The 17,523-nt window shown below is 41.1% G+C and overlaps 1 protein-coding gene and 1 non-coding gene across 3 annotated transcripts in view; one reads left to right on the top strand and one right to left on the bottom strand.

The window, feature by feature from the left end:
• The window catches only part of LAMA3 (laminin subunit alpha 3), a 249,647-nt gene that overhangs the window by 210,735 nt on the left and 21,389 nt on the right, over positions 1-17,523 (top strand). For both annotated transcript variants that reach the window (XM_028523555.2, XM_036009208.1), the window contains 9 exons: positions 286-437; positions 595-757; positions 3,690-3,823; positions 4,666-4,810; positions 7,552-7,671; positions 8,086-8,219; positions 14,196-14,313; positions 14,689-14,829; positions 17,113-17,252. In XM_028523555.2, the coding sequence (XP_028379356.1) occupies positions 286-437; positions 595-757; positions 3,690-3,823; positions 4,666-4,810; positions 7,552-7,671; positions 8,086-8,219; positions 14,196-14,313; positions 14,689-14,829; positions 17,113-17,252 (1,247 nt within the window). The remainder of the gene's footprint in view (positions 1-285; positions 438-594; positions 758-3,689; positions 3,824-4,665; positions 4,811-7,551; positions 7,672-8,085; positions 8,220-14,195; positions 14,314-14,688; positions 14,830-17,112; positions 17,253-17,523) is intronic.
• On the bottom strand, positions 9,697-9,803 carry LOC114507110. Its single transcript, XR_003685388.1, has one exon. It is a non-coding gene; the product is annotated as a U6 spliceosomal RNA (small nuclear RNA).

Below are 17,523 nucleotides of genomic sequence, written 5' to 3'. Positions count from 1 at the left end.
ACCTAATGGACACCAGAGTCCATATCTGGTTCCTCTTTACAGGAGGCACTTGGCAAACATTTGTAGAATAAATGAGTGCACTATACCATGAGCAACAACATCTCAGACTTTATTTAATGTTAAGTGTTCTGTCTGTATTATTCTGTACAAGGACACACCTCATTTATCCTTCCTGCCCAAGGCTTCTTGTGTAAAACCCGTTAGCTATTTGAAATGCACTCCCTTCAGATGGGAAGTCGAGAGAATGTGTGTGTCAGTGTTCTGAGGTAGACTTTATGCCTGCAGGCCTCTAGGGACTACATCGGCATGGCAGTCGAAAATGGCCAGCTCAAGTGTATCTACAACCTGGGAGAACGCGAGGCTGAACTACAGGTGGACCAGATCTTGACCAAGAGTGAAACTCAGGAGGCGGTTATGGACCGGGTGAAATTTCAGAGGTACAAGCCTGATAGACTGCTGCTCTTTGTTAATCTGACTCACACTCACCATACTTCAGTTGGACATGTTGCTGGACCCCATTTTTAGAATGTTGGTTTTGATTTTTTTCATTTTTGCATAAATTTTTATATAACTTTATTATCTGTTTTGAAACAGAATTTATCAGTTTGCAACACTTAATTACACCTCCCAAGCCACGTCCAATAAACCGGCTACACCTCGATTCCATGATATGGAAAGTGGAAGTAGCAACACACTCCTCAATTTGGATCCTGAAAATGTTGTATTTTATGTTGGAGGTTACCCACCTGACTTTACAGTAAGTGCAAATGTTATTTCATTGAGTGAAAGTATCTAAGTTTAAACATGGTGTGATGACCTCTTTTGTCTACCTATCACATATAAAAGATGGGTTTGACTATATAGTCTTTCTTTTTCACTTTTACATGTAATTTTATTTTATATATTTTAAATTATATTTTATTGATGAGGCTATTACAGTTGTCCTAATTTTTCCCCCTTTGCTCCTCCTCTACCCAGCACCCCCCACTCTCTCAGCAAGTCCCTCCACCATTGTTCATGTCCATGGTTCATGTGTATAAGTTCTTAAGCTACTCCATTTCCTATACTGTACTTTACATCCCCATGGCTATTCTGTAACTACCTATTTGTACTTCTTAATTTCCTTACCTCTTCACCCATTCCCCCACATCCCCCTCCCATCTAGCAACCATCAAAATGCTCTCTGTATCTGTGATTCTGTCTCTGTTCTTCTTGTTTGCTTAGTTTGTTTTTTAGATTCAATTGTTGATAGATTTTTATTTTTTGCCATTTATTGTTCATTCTTTTAATCTTTTTCTTAAGTCCCTTTAACATTTCATGTAATAATGGTTTGGTGATGATGAACTCCTTTAGTTTTTTCTTGTCTGGAAGCCCTTTATCTGCCCTTTAATTCTAAATGATATTTTTGCTGGGTAGAGCAATCTTGACTATAGGTTCCTGCTTTTCATGACTTTGAATATTTCTTCTCAATCCCTTCTATCCTGCAAATATTCTTTTGAGAAGTCAGTTGACAGTCTTACGGGAATTCCTGTGTAGGTAACTAACTTCATTTCTCTTGCTGCTTTTAAGATTCCCTCTTTATCTTTAACCTTTGGTACATCTATTTTATCTATTTCCTTTACCAAATTAGGGAAGTTTTCTTTCATTATTTTTTCAAATAGATTTCCAATTTCTTGCTCTTTCTCTTCTCCTTCTGGCACCCCTATGATGTGAATGTTGGTACATTTGAAGTTGTCCCAGAGGCTGCTTATACTATCCTCATTTTTTTGGATTCTTTTTTTTTGTTGTTGTTCTGATTGGTTGTTGTTGTTTTTTGCTTCCTTATGTTCCATATCATTGATTTGATTCTCAGCCTCATCAACTGTACTGTTGTTTCCCTGTAAATTGTTCTTTATTTCAATTAGTGTAACCTTCATTTCTGACTGGATCTTTTTTATGCTATTGAGATCCGCACTATGTTCCTTGAGCATCCTTATAACCAGTGTTTTGGACTCTACATCTGACAGATTGCTCATCTCCATTTCGTTTAGCTCTTTTTCTGAAGTTTTGATCTGTTCTTTCGTTTGAGCCATGTTTCTTTGTCTCCTCATTTTGGCAGTCTCTCTGTGTTTGTTTCTATGTATCAGGTAGAGCTGCTTTGACTCCATGTCTTGCTACTGTGGCTTAATGTAGTAGGTGTTCTGTAGGGTCGAGTGGCATAGTCTTCCGTTTCACCCAAGCTGGGTACTTGAGATACACCCTTCATGTGGACTGAGAACACCCTCCTCTTGTAGTTGAGCCTTGTTGCTGTTTGCAGATCATGGGAAGGATTTATGCAGGCCAGTCAGCTGCAAGTATTGGCTATGACCACTTACCACCAACTTCCACCTTCCGTGGAGGATCAGCTTTGCATCCTGTGGTTCTCCTACATGGTCTACAGCTGTCCACTGTGTGTGCTGGCCCTGGGGCTTCCTGGGAGGTACAGGCCAAGGTCAGCCCCCACCTGTGTTTTGCCAGGGTCACCCTGCCTGGGCTATAAAGCAATCAGGATGGCTGCTGGGCTTGGAGATTTCCAGGCAAAATGAAGGTGTGAATCTAGGCTGGCTGCTGCTAGCATCAGGCCTGGGGCTCACTGAGGCCAGCTTTGCTTGTTTGATATGATTTAGGAAGTTATGAAGCATGAGCCAAGACACACCATTCATATGGAAAAGCAGCTTGGGTGGGCCTGTAAGTTGGGTGGGGCAGAGTCTCTGGAGATCTCCAATGCGTGTCAAACAGTGTTAGCCAGATTGATGGAGTCCCAGATATGGCACCAGCTTGCTGGATCTGTTGGGGGAGGGTTTAGAAAAGAGACAATGGCCTGTGCTGGCCTTGATGCAGACACTTCAGTTTCTCCCAATATGCCACTTGTGCCTTACAAGCTGCTACTCGTGTGTTGGAGCTCAGAGGAAGGGAGTCTGAGTAGGTGAGTCCATGTGTAGGTTCATTAAGAAGAGCTGCTTTGGGCTCCAGCAGTTTCTTCCACCGACTCAATCCCCACTTTTTTTTTTTTTCAGTCAGAAGTTGTGGGGACTTATCTTCCTGGCACTGGAACCCTGAACTGGGAGGCCTGGTGTGGGGCTAGGACTCCTTCCCCCCAAGATATTCCTCCCAAATTTTTATCCATCACACATGGATGTGGGACCAGCCCGTGCTGTGTCTGTGCCCTCCTACCACTCTGGATGGATGCGGTCCTATATTCAGTAGTTGTCAGACTTCTATTTAACTTGATTTCCAGTGGTTCTTAGTGATGGTTGTTCTATATTGTAGTTGTAATTTCGGTGTGATTATGTGAAGAGGTGGGCTATGTCTGCCTACACCACCATCTTGACTAGAAGCCTGACTATATATTCTTAAAACTTATTTAGAGATAATAGCTCACACTTGAGTACTACCTTGCTCAGTAATTTATGCTAAGTATATTAATTTAAAAAGCATCATTAATTATCATCCCCACTTCACAGATGAGGAAACTGAGACAAAGAGGTTGAATAACTTGCCCAAGGTCTTATAGCTAACAAATAGTAAAGCCAGGGCATTTGGTTCCAAGGTCCACATTCTTAACCATCTATTGGTATCTTCATGGTTAAAAGTGACAGATTCATACTGTTTCTTGGTCAACCTGATCATTATCCTTTGTTCATTTAGATTTTTTGTTTCATTTTTTTCAGCCTCCTGAAAGGATTAGATTCCCTCTGTACAGAGGTTGTATTGAATTAGATGACCTCAATGAAAATGTTCTGAGCTTGTACAACTTCAGAAAAACTTTCAATCTCAATACAACTGAAGTGGAGCCTTGTAGAAGGTAAATGAAGCCTGGAAACTGTCTCTATAAAGTGATTTTTATAACTTGCAGGTATAATGCATAATAAAAGATGGCCATTGACATGCTGTCAGTGTCGCTGGTTGATTTGAGCTAGTAGTTCTTAAATTTTGCTTACCTGCACCAGTGCTAGTCTAGCCTTAAAATCGAATAATGGTAACTTTTTCTTAATTTGTATGTTAGATTGGTAGATTTTCTCAATTTAAAGAAAAAGCTAATCTGACTTAAATTTTTGGTATCCCCCACCACAAAATGCTCTGTGTCGACGGTACCTGATTTAGGTACAAAAGTATATATTTGCTGTAATTTTTAAAAAAATAATGCTCCACAAAGTACACCATGACTTTTTGGGTACTCTGACATCTGATCTAATGAAAATTGCTGACTTCAACTCCTCAGTTTCCCTCTAGTTAAAAGATTTAGAATATTCTAATATGAAACAGACTGTGTATTTATTAGTCAGAATAAAATTATTATATTTCAAGTTAATAATTTCTTTTTTTTTCTTTTCTTTTCTTTTTTTTTTTTTACATTTTAAGCTCTTCAGATGCTGGGCTACATCTTTCTAAGTAGATATTTCCAAAAGGGACTCAAATATTATTGTTATTGAACTAGGGTTTAATTATCATAAGAGCATAAGAGCACATTCAGGAGAAATGGCTGGCTGTTTTAACCTTTTAAAGATGTTTTCTTTTTAAGAAATGACAAGTAGATCGCATATGTTTTGCTCCATTTTTCAGATAGCAGCATCTTGTGTCAGTAAACACAATTGTGTGGTAGTCCTTTGTTGCTGTGTTCTAACTTACAATGATTGATATTGACAGGAGAAAGGAAGAATCAGACAGAAATTATTTTGAAGGTACAGGCTATGCTCGAGTTCCAACTCAACCAAGAGCCCACTTTCCAACCTTTGGACAGACGATTCAGACCACTGTGGATAGAGGTTTGCTGTTCTTTGCAGAAAACCAGGTAACCTATAACAAACATCTAAATATTAGCAAATATGTCCATTCAATTGATCAATTTGGGGGTAACTGGGTTATTACAAACAACCAACTAGATCTGGAAGACATTGTGCAATGTCTTCCAGATCTAGGGCAAAATGTTACCCACATCCTTCCCCTTGGCCCAATTCTACTTTCTTTGGCTGTGGGAATGTGTGTCTTACTAAGGCAAGTAATAATGAATTCGAGAACATGCCACCAAAATCAGGAGAAATCACCCCCTTTCCTACTCAATTCTCAATGTCAATTTCATTCTTTGAAAAATACTACTTGCCTAAAAACGTACTTATTCTGCATAAAAACACACACAGACTTCCTGGGGACTCTGGGAGCTAGACTGCTTGTCCTTCGGCTGTTTGCACCTCCATCGTACTCTTCTCAGGTTATGTGAGATTGTCTTTATCAGCTTGACCCTTGACTATCCAAGATGTGAAAGCTTCTCTGTTATCAAGCAGCTGAGATTTTTAGAGGCCATTCTTTAATCTTCTAGTTTAGAAAAGTCCAAAGTTATGCTCTGTGATGATTATTAGTGCCATCTGCTGGTAGAGGGGCTGGGCATTGTCTGCTCCTGTAAATAGCCCTTCTGTAGGTGCTTCATTAGGTAGCATTTCTGGAGAAATGGGGATCTCCCGTCTAAGAACGTGGAATTCACAAGGCACTTGGGATTTTACCAGACCCTTCTACCTGAAGGGTGAGGACATAGACCTGGTCCAACACTTCTTTCTGGGGTTGGTCTGGACTCTCCAGGAGATTCCAAGGCTAAACCATTTCTGATGGTTTGGGGAGGTCCTGACCTGACTAAAGAATGCGGAGCTGAGAAGTCACACAGCATCTTCAGGACAAGGCAGCTGTTTTCCAAAATGAGGTCTTCTTTGTACTACGTTTTGAAGTTATGTGAGACTAAGAACCAGAAATACTACTTAGATGAGAAGAAAACTTACAAAATGTTGTTGACAACCAAATAAGAGAAAATGATCTAGAGTGCCGCTGTTACGAAGGTTGGCTGATTACTCTTGTGAGTTCATGTTATTCTGTTATTTATGAGTCTGATGAACCCTAACTGGCTCCTAAGGGCAAGGTTTAGGATCTAGCTAAGGACTGATTTTTCTTTTAGATGAGGACTCTGGCAGTAGACTTCAAAGAGAGGCATTCTTATCAACAGGTAATGGTATAAAAGCAAATCTTCAAGCCCTACGGGAGATGATGGTTCAAGTATGTGTCTTACACCATGATGAGGATACAAAACAACCAAGACAGACATGATTCCTGCCCCCGAGGACCTTGTGTGCTAGATGGGAAGACAAATATTAAACAGATTTATGCTCATTAATTGGTCAACTAACATCATCATAATAGTGATGAGCCATATAGAGGGAAAGTTTGAGGTGAAATGAAGATGTGTAACAGAAAAGACTTCTTAAACAAAGGATGCTTTATCTGAGAGCTAGAGGACAAGTATGAGACAGTATGTAAATCGGAGAGGGCAGAAAGGTGATCCATGTGGTGGGAGGGGCAAGAAGGAAACTAAGGCATGGGAAGGGCAGGGAGCATGGGGGATGGAATGGTGTCCCACATGGCTGGGACACAAAGAGCCAGAGGGATCACAGAGAAATTGAACTGGAGGGGTGGTCATGGGCTCAGGGCATCTGATGGGGAGTTAGGGGTTTATCCTGAGGGCAAAAAAGGGTAATGTTGCTCACACAGGCATTTTCAAAAGACTGCTCTGGTGACAGAATAGAAAATGGATTGGAGAGGGCACAGAGTGAACATGGAGGGGCAGTGCGTCATTGCTGTGCAAGCCCCCTGAAGGACAGTGGCTGAGACTAGGTAGCCTGAAATGGAGAGAAAGCTAAGAAATGACAAGATTTGACTGGATGGGAGAGGGAGGGGAAGAATCAAGAATGACTTCTAGTGGGTTCGTGGCCGGCTCAGAAAGTGATTAGTAGTGAGAGAAAGGAGAGAGAGCAGTGTGAAGGGCAGAGAGACAGGCTTGGCAGCAGGCGATAGGCACACATATCATAAGTTGTGTTAGAGTATTTCTGAGTTTGAGGATCTGTGAGTCATGCCAGCAACAACAGTAAGGTAATCAGATGTAAGACTTGGTGCTGCAAAGGCAGGGCCAGGCTGGGGAAAAACATCTGGGCTTCATGGGCACACCTGAATTGGAGCCACAGGAGTGTCTGTGATTGTGAGACGGAGACAGTGGTGGAAGGGAAGAGGTCCTGTGTGGGATCCCCAAAAAACCCCTAACACTTAAATTGAAGGTCAGAGGGGAGTGAGCCAGCAAATGAGACTGAGACATAACAATAAGTCAGAAAACAGATGGTGGAAAATGCCTGGGGTTGGAGTAAAACCATACATTTTCCCAAGAGAAGTGGTCATGTTTCCTCATGACATTAATGATCTGTATCTTTTTGGTTTCCATTTGCACATGCTGGTTATAGATTCCTATGAAACAAAGCCATAGTAGCTAGCATTTATTGCATCCTCCCTATGTGCCAATCACTGTATATGATGCTTGCCAAGATTCATAACACTTAACCATCGTACCCATCCCAGCAGTTGGATATTGCAGCACTGTTGTCCCTTTTAATTAAGGAGGCAGCTGGAGCTGAGAACAGTCTGTAACCTGAGAGCAGCTGAGAGCCAGTGGCAGCTCTTCCTCTGTTGAGTCCCCTGGTAATCGACATTGTTTCCCTGCTCCAGGATCACTTCGTCTCTCTAAATGTAGAAGAAGGCCGTCTCCTGGTGCAATACAAACTGAATTCAGAGCCACCAAAGGAAAGAGGAGTTGGAGACATCATAAACGATGGGAATGATCATTTGGTATATCTTTTGAGTCTGTCTACTTAAACTGTTGAATATCCTTAGTCCTTTCAAATTAAGCCAGTGCCCAAAACACTTTTCTATTACCAGATGAACTTGTAATTATTAACTGAGAGACATGTCCTTTTAAAATTTGAACATTTGGGCATGAAATATGTTAACGTGTATATGGCATATGTAAAACACAATTTCAAATGCAAATTTTTCTATTAATGCTTTAAATATGTAAATATTAATTTTTAAATATTAATATAAATATTAAATGTTTTAATGTTACATTTTTATAATGCAGAAGTGCTATGTCATGTATATAAATAAATTTGAAGGAAGACAAAAATACAGTCACTCTGAAGCATTGTGAACAGGATTCCTGTATTTCCCATTGCTCACTGAATTTTGTCCCTTGTATTTCAGATTCAGATCCGAATTAGAAACGCCAGCAGAAGTATGTGGATAAGTGTGAATTCTAAACACATTACAATTGAAGGGGAAATATTTGATTTCGACACATATTATCTAGGAGGAATTCCACTTTCAATCAGGGAAAAGTAAGATGTTATATATATATATATATATATATTTTTTTTTTTTAAATATCCTGTATGTGCCTTTATTTTTTTTAAGATTTTATTTATTTATTTTTAGAGAGGGAAGGGAGAGAGAAAGAGAGAGAGAGAGAAACATCAATGTGTGGTTGCTGGGGGCCGTGGCCTGCAACCCAGGCATATGCCCTGACTGGGAATCGAACCTGCGATGCTTTGGTTTGCAGCCTGCACTCAATTTACTGAGCTACACCAGCCAGGGCTAGATGTTATATATATTTTTTAAGGAAGCAGATTGCATCTCTTAGTGGTTAGGATCACTACTGATTAGTTCGCATTTTTTAAATTCCACTGATAATAAACACAAAAAGTTGGCTTTTCAGTATTAACAGTGTTAGACAATAGAGCAAAACAGGCTATAAATACTAGATGGGGTAGTGAGGGTGCCCCCCCCCCCCACCATCATTCTTGGGAGGAGAGAAGCCACAGGAACATAGATGGTGGTGACAATGCTGCCAATTAGAATGGAGGCTGTGGCCCTGGGTCCTTAAAGGTAGTGTGAGAGATGCCCTAGCCAGATGGCTCAGTTCGTTGGAGGGTCATCCTGTGCACTGAAAGGTTACAGGTTTGATTCCCAGTCAGGGCACACACAGAGATTGCAGATTTGGTCCCTGGTTGGGGCACGTATAGGAGGCAACCAATCAATGTTTCTCTCTCACATCAATGTTCCTCTCTTCTCTCCTCTTCTCTTCTCTTCTCTTCTCTTCTCTTCTCTTCTCTTCTCTTCTCTTCTCTTCTCTTCTCTTTTCTCTCTCTCTCTCTCTCTCTCTCTCTCTTTCTCATTAATAAAAAACATATCCTTAGGTGAGGATTAAAAAAAAAAAGGTAATGTAAGACAGCATGGGCAACCCCATGCTGGAGAAGCAGTCCCTGGGCACCAGAAGCTGGACTGGGGTTGCTGCCTTTGGTGGGTATTTCTAGAATGTAAGGCACACCTGTACCACCTGCCCCTCTGCATGTTACTGAGCATAGAATACATGCAAACCTGTTTCCCAGACTAATGAATACATGAATGAATTAAATTCACTTAAAAGGAAGTAAAGCTTAATCTGAATGAGGAAAAAACACTTTGAGAATGTACTTAAGAAAAACGTTTACATTTTGTTTATATCTTCCAAAAAGGGTTTAAGAGAGCTGATGGTAGTGCACGGAAAGAAGATACCCTGGGCGGGTTAGTGTCTAGTTAAGGGAACCCCAGAATGTTTGATTATAATTACTTAAATGAGATCTGAGGCTAGTTAACTTTGTTCCAATTTATCAATCAGTTGGAAGGACTACTTTATATGAATTACAAGGTGTTACCCAAAGGTATTTTTCCTTCTACAGTCCTTATGCATTTGAGCATCTCTCCATCCTTAGCAAGGAGGCACTAATCTTTGTTTCAGTGTTTTCAGGGTCATCCCCAAAAATAAAAATGCAGGTGAGAAATTTTAGCGCTTTCACAAATTTGCGTGGCATCCTTGCGTAGGGGCCATGCTAATCTTCTCTGTAACGTTCCAATTTTAGTATATGTGCTGCTGAAGTGAGCACAATTTTAGCACTTTAATAGAGTTTGGAGTGAAATTTTTCACTCCTTAGATTGTTGAACTGGAAAAGACCTTGTAGGTCATGGTATGTAATCTCTGAATTTTACAGATGAAGAAATTAGGAGCCAAAAGGTGATATTAATATTTAATATCATCAATATTAAATAGCAATTCAATCATGAATAGCTAGTGAGGAAGGGTCAATAATCTTGATTTTATTCAATTAAATCTAATAAAATAGAGAAACTTAAGGTGGAACTATTGTGTACATCTGAGGTTATGATTTATTTGTTCATTACTCATTGAGTGTCCCGTGACATCAGGCAGTGTGGTGGGTGTTGGGAAGACAGTGATGACCAGGGCAGAGCCACAACTGTGGTGAAAGGAGATAGTAGAAATGTGACCAATGCCACAAGAGGGGAAGCTCAGGATGCTGGGGGTCCTGGGAAGGGAATCTAATCCAGTTGGGGGCCTCAGGAAATTGGCCTCTGGGTAGACCTGAAAGACGCTAGCAGTCAGCTTATGTGAAGAGCCACACACTAGAGAAAGTGTGAGCTTTCAGAGAGCTGGAGGACACTGTGAAGCAGGCCAGGGCTGCCCCACAGCGCTGGTGTGGAAAGCAGGGGCCAGACCACTGAGGATCTTTAAAGTCATAGTAAGGAGCCATTGGGAGGACTTCAGCAGAGAAAGGACATGATTAAATCTGGGTTCTCTGTAGCTCACTCTGGTTTGAGGTAGAAATTGGATGAAAAGGGGAAAGAGCAGAGGCAGGTGGAGTGGTTGGAAGATGAGTGTATTAACGGTGGTAAGAGAAGAGGGTGGCCTGACCAGGGGAATGGCAATGCAGGTAAGGAAATAGGAGTGGATTCCCAACATATTTAGGACAGTGAGTGGGCAGTACTGAATGGTGGCTTGGCTTTGGGGAGTAAAGGAGAAAAGTGCTCAAGAACTGCACATGGTTTGTGACCTAGCACTTGGGCAGATGGAGAGCAGGGAGGGAGGAGCAGGGTGCTGAGTTTGTCCTGAGCTAGCAAGTGAAGAAGCCAAGACGGGGTTAGACATAAGGTCTAGACCTCTGAAGAGAAGTCCAAGAAGAAGAGGGTGTGAATCAGGCTTGGGTACAGCTGGGTACTGAGGTTATGAGGCAGGTGGGCTCACCCAGAGCAGTGAGGAATTCTCAGAGGAAGTACATTGGTCAGTGGTTTGCACTAGTCTGAGGGCAGAAGGCCCCCAGACAGCCATGTAGGGGCCAGGCAAGCAAAGTTGACCAGGAAAAGGTATTGGGTGAAAATCCAAAGAAATGGTTCTGTTTTGGGCTCAGCCATCAAAGAGCTGCCTGACCTTGGGTTAAGTCGGCACTCAGCCTTCCTTTCCCTTGTCATCATCTCTATCCATTAAAGCAACACACAGATGGATGTAGGTATGCATATGCATCAGTATACACATATACGCTTGTTGTAGTAACCTGTCCTAAGGTCTTCCAAACAAGGGACAACTTCCTTTTTCTGGGCAAATTTACACTTTGATTTTTTAAATTCAAATCATAAGAACATGGAAAATGCAGGACATAGAGGCCAGTCGAAAGATCTCACTGGCCTTTTACTCCCCCACAAATAAAATGCTAGGCAATATATTCAACACTTTCTGGTCCTCCTTGATAGTCCAGAGAGTCCTGAAAGTCCCTGTGACATGGGCCTCTGGGGGCAGGTGGGCATAGAGGGGTTCATTCCGAGCCCTGGCATGAATGGAAGGCTCTTACAGGCAGTAGGAAGTGCTTAAATCTAATGTGGAGAAAAGCAAGCTAGAGTAATCTCTAAATAAAGCAGCTCTGACCAAGAGATTTTGTGGGTGTTCTGTTTTCTCCTTTCAGTGTAGTGTGTCTTCTGGGAGTAGGACCCAGTGCTTGCAATGCTGCCTTTAGGATTCTAGTCAGGAGCCGCAACCTGTTAACCCCACTTGTTTCCCATGAGAAGGGAGAACCATCTCTGACAGTGCCAGAGAGTCCCGAACCAACAAGAAGCTTTTCCCGAGGACTGACACATTGAGTGTAATAATAAAACATTATTGAATATAATAATAAAACATTTAAAATGAAAATAATTTGAAAAGTAAAATCAGTCAAGGATGTCTTGGACATTTTCCTAAGCACCCAGCCCTGGCTTTAGGATTACATTTTGCTCTTACTGCCCTCTGAAATCTGCCTCCAGCAGGCTGGCACCTGGCTGAGCCTTTGTGAACCGAGTGGGGTCCATGGTGTGCATACACAGCCCAAAGTACCAGCCCATGAATACCTCAGCTTGTACCCCTCTGCAGTCCCATTCCTCTAGCAAGTGTGTGTAGTCCCTGCATCCTGGAGTAAATGTGGAACTCTACGCTCTCAAAGACTCAGAGTAACAAGGATGTCCCAAAGAATAGTGGAATAAATCTACCATCGCATCATCTCTGATGCAGATAAATATTCTGCAGGAAAGAGCCATGATCATTCCGAGTGCTGTGAGTGCACAAGCTGTGCATGTGTGAGGCTTGAGGGCTTCAGGTGACGCTTGTGTGTTCCACTGACCACTCAGGTCCCAGTGCTGCCGCTTTCCCACTGCATGACTTCAGGCAGGTTACTCAGGCTCCCCTAGCCTCCTGCTACACCTGTAATGTGGGCACAGTAACTGCCTCTCTCTCGGGGTGGTTGAGGGATTCAGAGCAGTGAGCACAGTGCCAGGCACGTGGTACATGCTCAGGAAATGTGAGATCAGAAAGTAGATCCCTCAGAGGTCATTGTGAGGACGGCATGGCACAGCCGTGCACAGAACATGCGTCCGTGTCTGTTAGTGCCCTTTCTTCCCCCTTTCTTTCCACCACTGTCTTTTTCCTCCAGCCTGTACTTTCTGGAAAGAAGGGCCTCAGGTGATGTTGATGTGCCTAAAGCACACTGAAATGAAAGAGGGTGGATCTAAATGTTCATATAAATAGACAAGCTCCAGCAATCCATATGAACTTTCCTCCTCTTCTGAGGGAAAAAGCCATCTTTATTCAATAATTAGGCTGATGCTGCAATTCCAGTGAGGATTCATTTCTTCCTTTTCCTTTAATAAAATTTAATTTTATGCATACTGCATGTAGCTAAACTGTTTATAATGAATTGAATAAAAATGAATGCAGACACCCTTCCATTTAGAAAAGTGAGCTGCCTTAGGGATTTATAATGAAATCAGCTATGTGTTCTTCTTAGTACATCATTTGTTTAAGAAACACAAATATTTGCCTGGACTCAAGTTGGCTCATGCATGTTAATGTTTTATGTGAATTCACCATCAAACAGAGCCAGAAGTCAAATCAAAAGGGAAACGCCAAGGCAGCTGCATGGGAAGAGCTGCTTTAGAGATGGTTCTCCTTATAATTGTTGTATTATGGGAAGAGTTACTGAGTCTGCCATCACATTTTGAGTCCCTGCTCCATACTGAGTGCCATTTGAGTGTGTTACCCATATTAACTCATTTAAACTCCTGACAACCCTGGGAAACAGATTACATATCCCATTGCATACGTGGGAAAATGGAGACACGGCAAAGGTAGGTCACCTGGTCAGGCAGCAGAGACAGGACTTGAGCCCAGGGAGTCTGGCTCCAGAGCCCATGGCTCCAGAGCAGGCCTCTCTCGCCTCTGAGAAGCACCTCCTGAGCGTTCATGACCACATCCACATCTGGTTGCAGGCATTGCTTGAGTATTGGCTAGTTTAATCCTCACAACAACCCCTTAGGAGGTGGTGGACACAGCATATGAGGCCAGACAGTGCTTCCTCTGTCCCAGCTTGGCACTGGTTAAATATCAAGCCACATTTTTTATAATTGTCTAGAACCAAAAAGTAACAGTTTGTTTCTTCTAAGTTTAACTTAGAAACAGACAGGGGAAAGGCTAACTTAAAAGTGGCTAACTCAAAGGTGGACAGAAAAAAAGAGCAAAAATTTTCTAGAGCATTCCTGACTCTAATAAATTACTTATTAAGTTATTAATATATGCTTATGAATATTTATAGTATATTGATTTATTAATATACTTTCTCTTCACCACATATTGCCATGACTCCTGCATGGGCACAGGATGGGGAGCAATTTGAGATATTGTGTATCTTCTCTGTCTCTATACCTTTGGGGGACACTGGCCATCCTTCTGTCAACACTACAGTGTTTGTTTTTAAAGCGGAGAATGCAGAATCACACAGAAAGAAAGTAGATTTTCCCAGCATCACAAAATAAGTAACTTTATAGAAATCCCATGAGAACAGGTAACCCTAAAGCACACACTTGTTTATGGGTAAGAAGTAGCGAAGTGGGGTGTTTCAGCTCCAGGTCTCAGGTAAGCCTGGTCTGGTACATCCCTGTCCTTTCTGTGTGCCCCAAATCAGATTCAACATTTCTACACCTGCTTTCCGAGGCTGCATGAAGAATCTGAAGAAAACCAGTGGCGTAGTGAGGTTGAATGATACTGTGGGAGTAACAAAGAAGTGCTCGGAAGACTGGGAGGTAAGTGAAGAGTTCAAAGCCGTACGAGGGAGTGCTCCCCAACCAACTTGTTTTTGGTATTCATTAACACATTGACTTCGGACTCTTTTCTGGTAGCACAGAACTGTTACTGAGAGCTGGCTCATACACACTCCCCACATGCTTGCAAAACCTCTTTAGGTTTGCATATGAAATTTGTAAGAAAGAAGGAATACCAAGTATACACATAGAAACCTATAGATGATTGATAATTATCATTCAGAAAAGCAAAATCAGTTTCTTCAGGAGATGTCGTGAACCACATTAATCAGTTGTTGTGAGAAGACATAGAATAAGGTTGGATTTTAAGCCATGAAATGATTGCAATGCTAGTAATTTACTGTGTTTGCATTTCAGCTCGTGCGGTCTGCCTCATTCTCCAGGGGAGGACAATTGAGCTTCACCTATTTGGACTCTTCATTGCCCAGCCAGTTCCAGGCCTCCTTTGGGTTTCAGACCTTTCAACCCAGAGGCACATTATTAAGTCATCTGGCAGGGGTATGAAACATGGCATGAATATTGAACAAGATTTAAACTTAACTCAAAGTTTGATGTCAGAAACAATAGAGCAGGAGTGTCAAACTCATTTTCACTGGGGGCCACATCAGCCTTGGGGTTGCCTTCAAAGGGCCGAATGTAATATTAGGGCTGTATACATGTAACTCCTCCTTAACAGTTAAGGGAGAGTTCAGCGCTGCCACCAGGTAGAAACAAGGTGCTGGGCCAGATAAAACAAGGTGGAGGGCCGGATTTGGCCCCGGGACTTATGTTTGCCATCTATACAATAGAGAGATTTGGAACATAAATTGGAAGTTGAAATATTCATCCCAGGTTAGGTCCTAAAGGAAATCAGGCTTAGAAAGTATATTATAGTTCACAGAATTGAATTTGTGTGTATTCATGGGCTTATTTTCATTCGTTTTAGATTTATATTTTGAGTCAAAGTAAATTATAACTGTTATAAATAATAATGTAGCTTAAAGTTTTAGATCTAATGAAAAAATCAGAATGTATCCCCATTATTCTTTTTTGATATCACAAAAGATAGCCCTCATTTTTTTGCAGCAGCTAGTTGGACAATATTTACATCTGAGAAATGGGAGAAAAGAAGGTCCCTTGTTCTTTGCTCATGTATGACAGAGCCACAGAAAATCTCTTTAGCAAAGAGATACCCTCTATAATTTAAGAGGATTTAGCTAGTGCAGTTACATAGGCTTGGGAGTCAACTGATACTTAGAAATCCCCTTGTGGAACATGTGGGATTTAAAAAGAGAAGTAGAAATAGCATACTGCCATTCTTACATTTGTTTCTTCAGGATTTCGAGCACAACAGACATCTAGTATTTGTGGAAAGGAAGGATGGTAGCTGACTCTGTGAATGTGTCATATTAGAAAGCCTTTCCTCCCCTGGCCAGGTGGTTCAGTTGGTTGGAGCATCGACCCATACACTAAAAGGTTGTGGGTTCGATCTCTTGTCAGGGCACACACCTAGGCTGTGGGTTTGATCCCAGGTCAGGAAGCATGTGGGAGGTAACTGATCAATCTTTCTTTCCCACATCTATGTCTGTCTGTCTGTCTCTGCCTCTGTCTCTCAAATCAATAAACATGTCCTCAGGTGAAGATTTAATACACATATATACACACACACGTATATATATAAGAAAAGGAAGCCTTTTCTCTCTTGACATCTTTGCTATCAGCCTTCAGAGAACTTTTTTCAAAAACCAGTGCAAGGAAGGCACATGCCAACATTTAGATTGTGAGAATGGCTCTTCCATCAAAACAGGATGTTTTGATCTACTCTTTTGACACGGAACACTTGTTTCTTCTGCCAAGGGTAGGGACACTTGGTACATAACATACAAAATGATCATAAGCAGATGGCAGATTTAATTGACTTAGTAAAAGATGAGGTGAATACCAGGCTATGCAGGAATCCTAGAAATATCCTAGGAACATGGCCCTCAACTTCATAATGGGTTAGCTAAGAAATACGTATCAGTCAGCATTCTTTTACCTAATTCACGATGAATATTGCCAATGGAAAAAAATCAACATAAAATGAAAGTGACATGGGTGCAGCCATCACTATAAAAACTGTTTTAAATTAAAACCCCACTGAAGAGTTACATCTTCCTGAAAACTGCAAAAATTGTACTTGGTAGAGGAAACATCAACAAAATTAAAATGACAATTGCTAAAACTACCATGATTTTTTAAAATTAAGAATTGACAGAAGCAATCAAATTATCTTGCCAGAATTTAGATCTGCAGAGTTTGACATAGGAAAATTTAACTTCCTAGAAATTATGACCAAAAAATTAAAAATTCATAATGCCTGAACATAAGAGTTCATTATTATAATCACATGTGAAAAAAATGATGGGTCAAGTCTTCATTCTAAAGTTTATTCTGGAAAGAATTGATCTAATGAAAATAACTTTAGCAAAATTAAAGTGAAAATAGAAAAATTTAAAAATGGTTTAACTGTTTTGCATAATTAATGGAGAAACTAAATTGCTTTATGAATGTAGGTCCATAAAATGCTTTTGACAAATCCACCAGTGTTGAAATAATCTGCATAAGATTTTTATATTCATGAACATGGACTTAAAATATTTAAAAATAATCTTTAGATCCAAATACCAAAGTCAAAATATTTGGGTCAAAACACCCTAACTGTTTTATACACAGTTTTGATTGTAAATTCAGGACTGATACATTCACAATCCTTAAATGCAAATTCATTGTGTTGATGGGAACACCCTGCAATGATTTCAGACGAGCCTCCTCCACGTCACCCTGGAAGACGGTCACATTGAACTCAGCACCAGGGACAGCAGTGGCCCGATTTTAAAATCTCCACAGACATACATGGACGGGTTACTGCACTTCGTGTCTGTTATAACAGACAACTCTGGGTGAGTAGAATGGCAAGTCTGCCAGAGCTCTAAGGATTTTATTTTATTTAGTTTAATGGTAGTTTCTAGTATCTTTCTTGTGAAATATTTGTCCTGGAGACTGACACTATTTTACTAGTAAGTCTGGGCCTTCTTCCTGGTTCTATATCAGCTTCCTCATTAAGAAATAATCAACACTGGACAGATACATACATTGTGATATATTCCAAATGGGAGAGGAAAAGGGACGTAGTGAGAGTGGAAGCTCCGCAGCTCCCTGTGCCAGCACAGT

This window comes from Phyllostomus discolor, chromosome 9 (assembly GCF_004126475.2).
Source record: "Phyllostomus discolor isolate MPI-MPIP mPhyDis1 chromosome 9, mPhyDis1.pri.v3, whole genome shotgun sequence".
Lineage (NCBI taxonomy): Eukaryota > Metazoa > Chordata > Mammalia > Chiroptera > Phyllostomidae > Phyllostomus > Phyllostomus discolor.
This window is presented reverse-complemented; position numbering and strand designations above follow the sequence as displayed.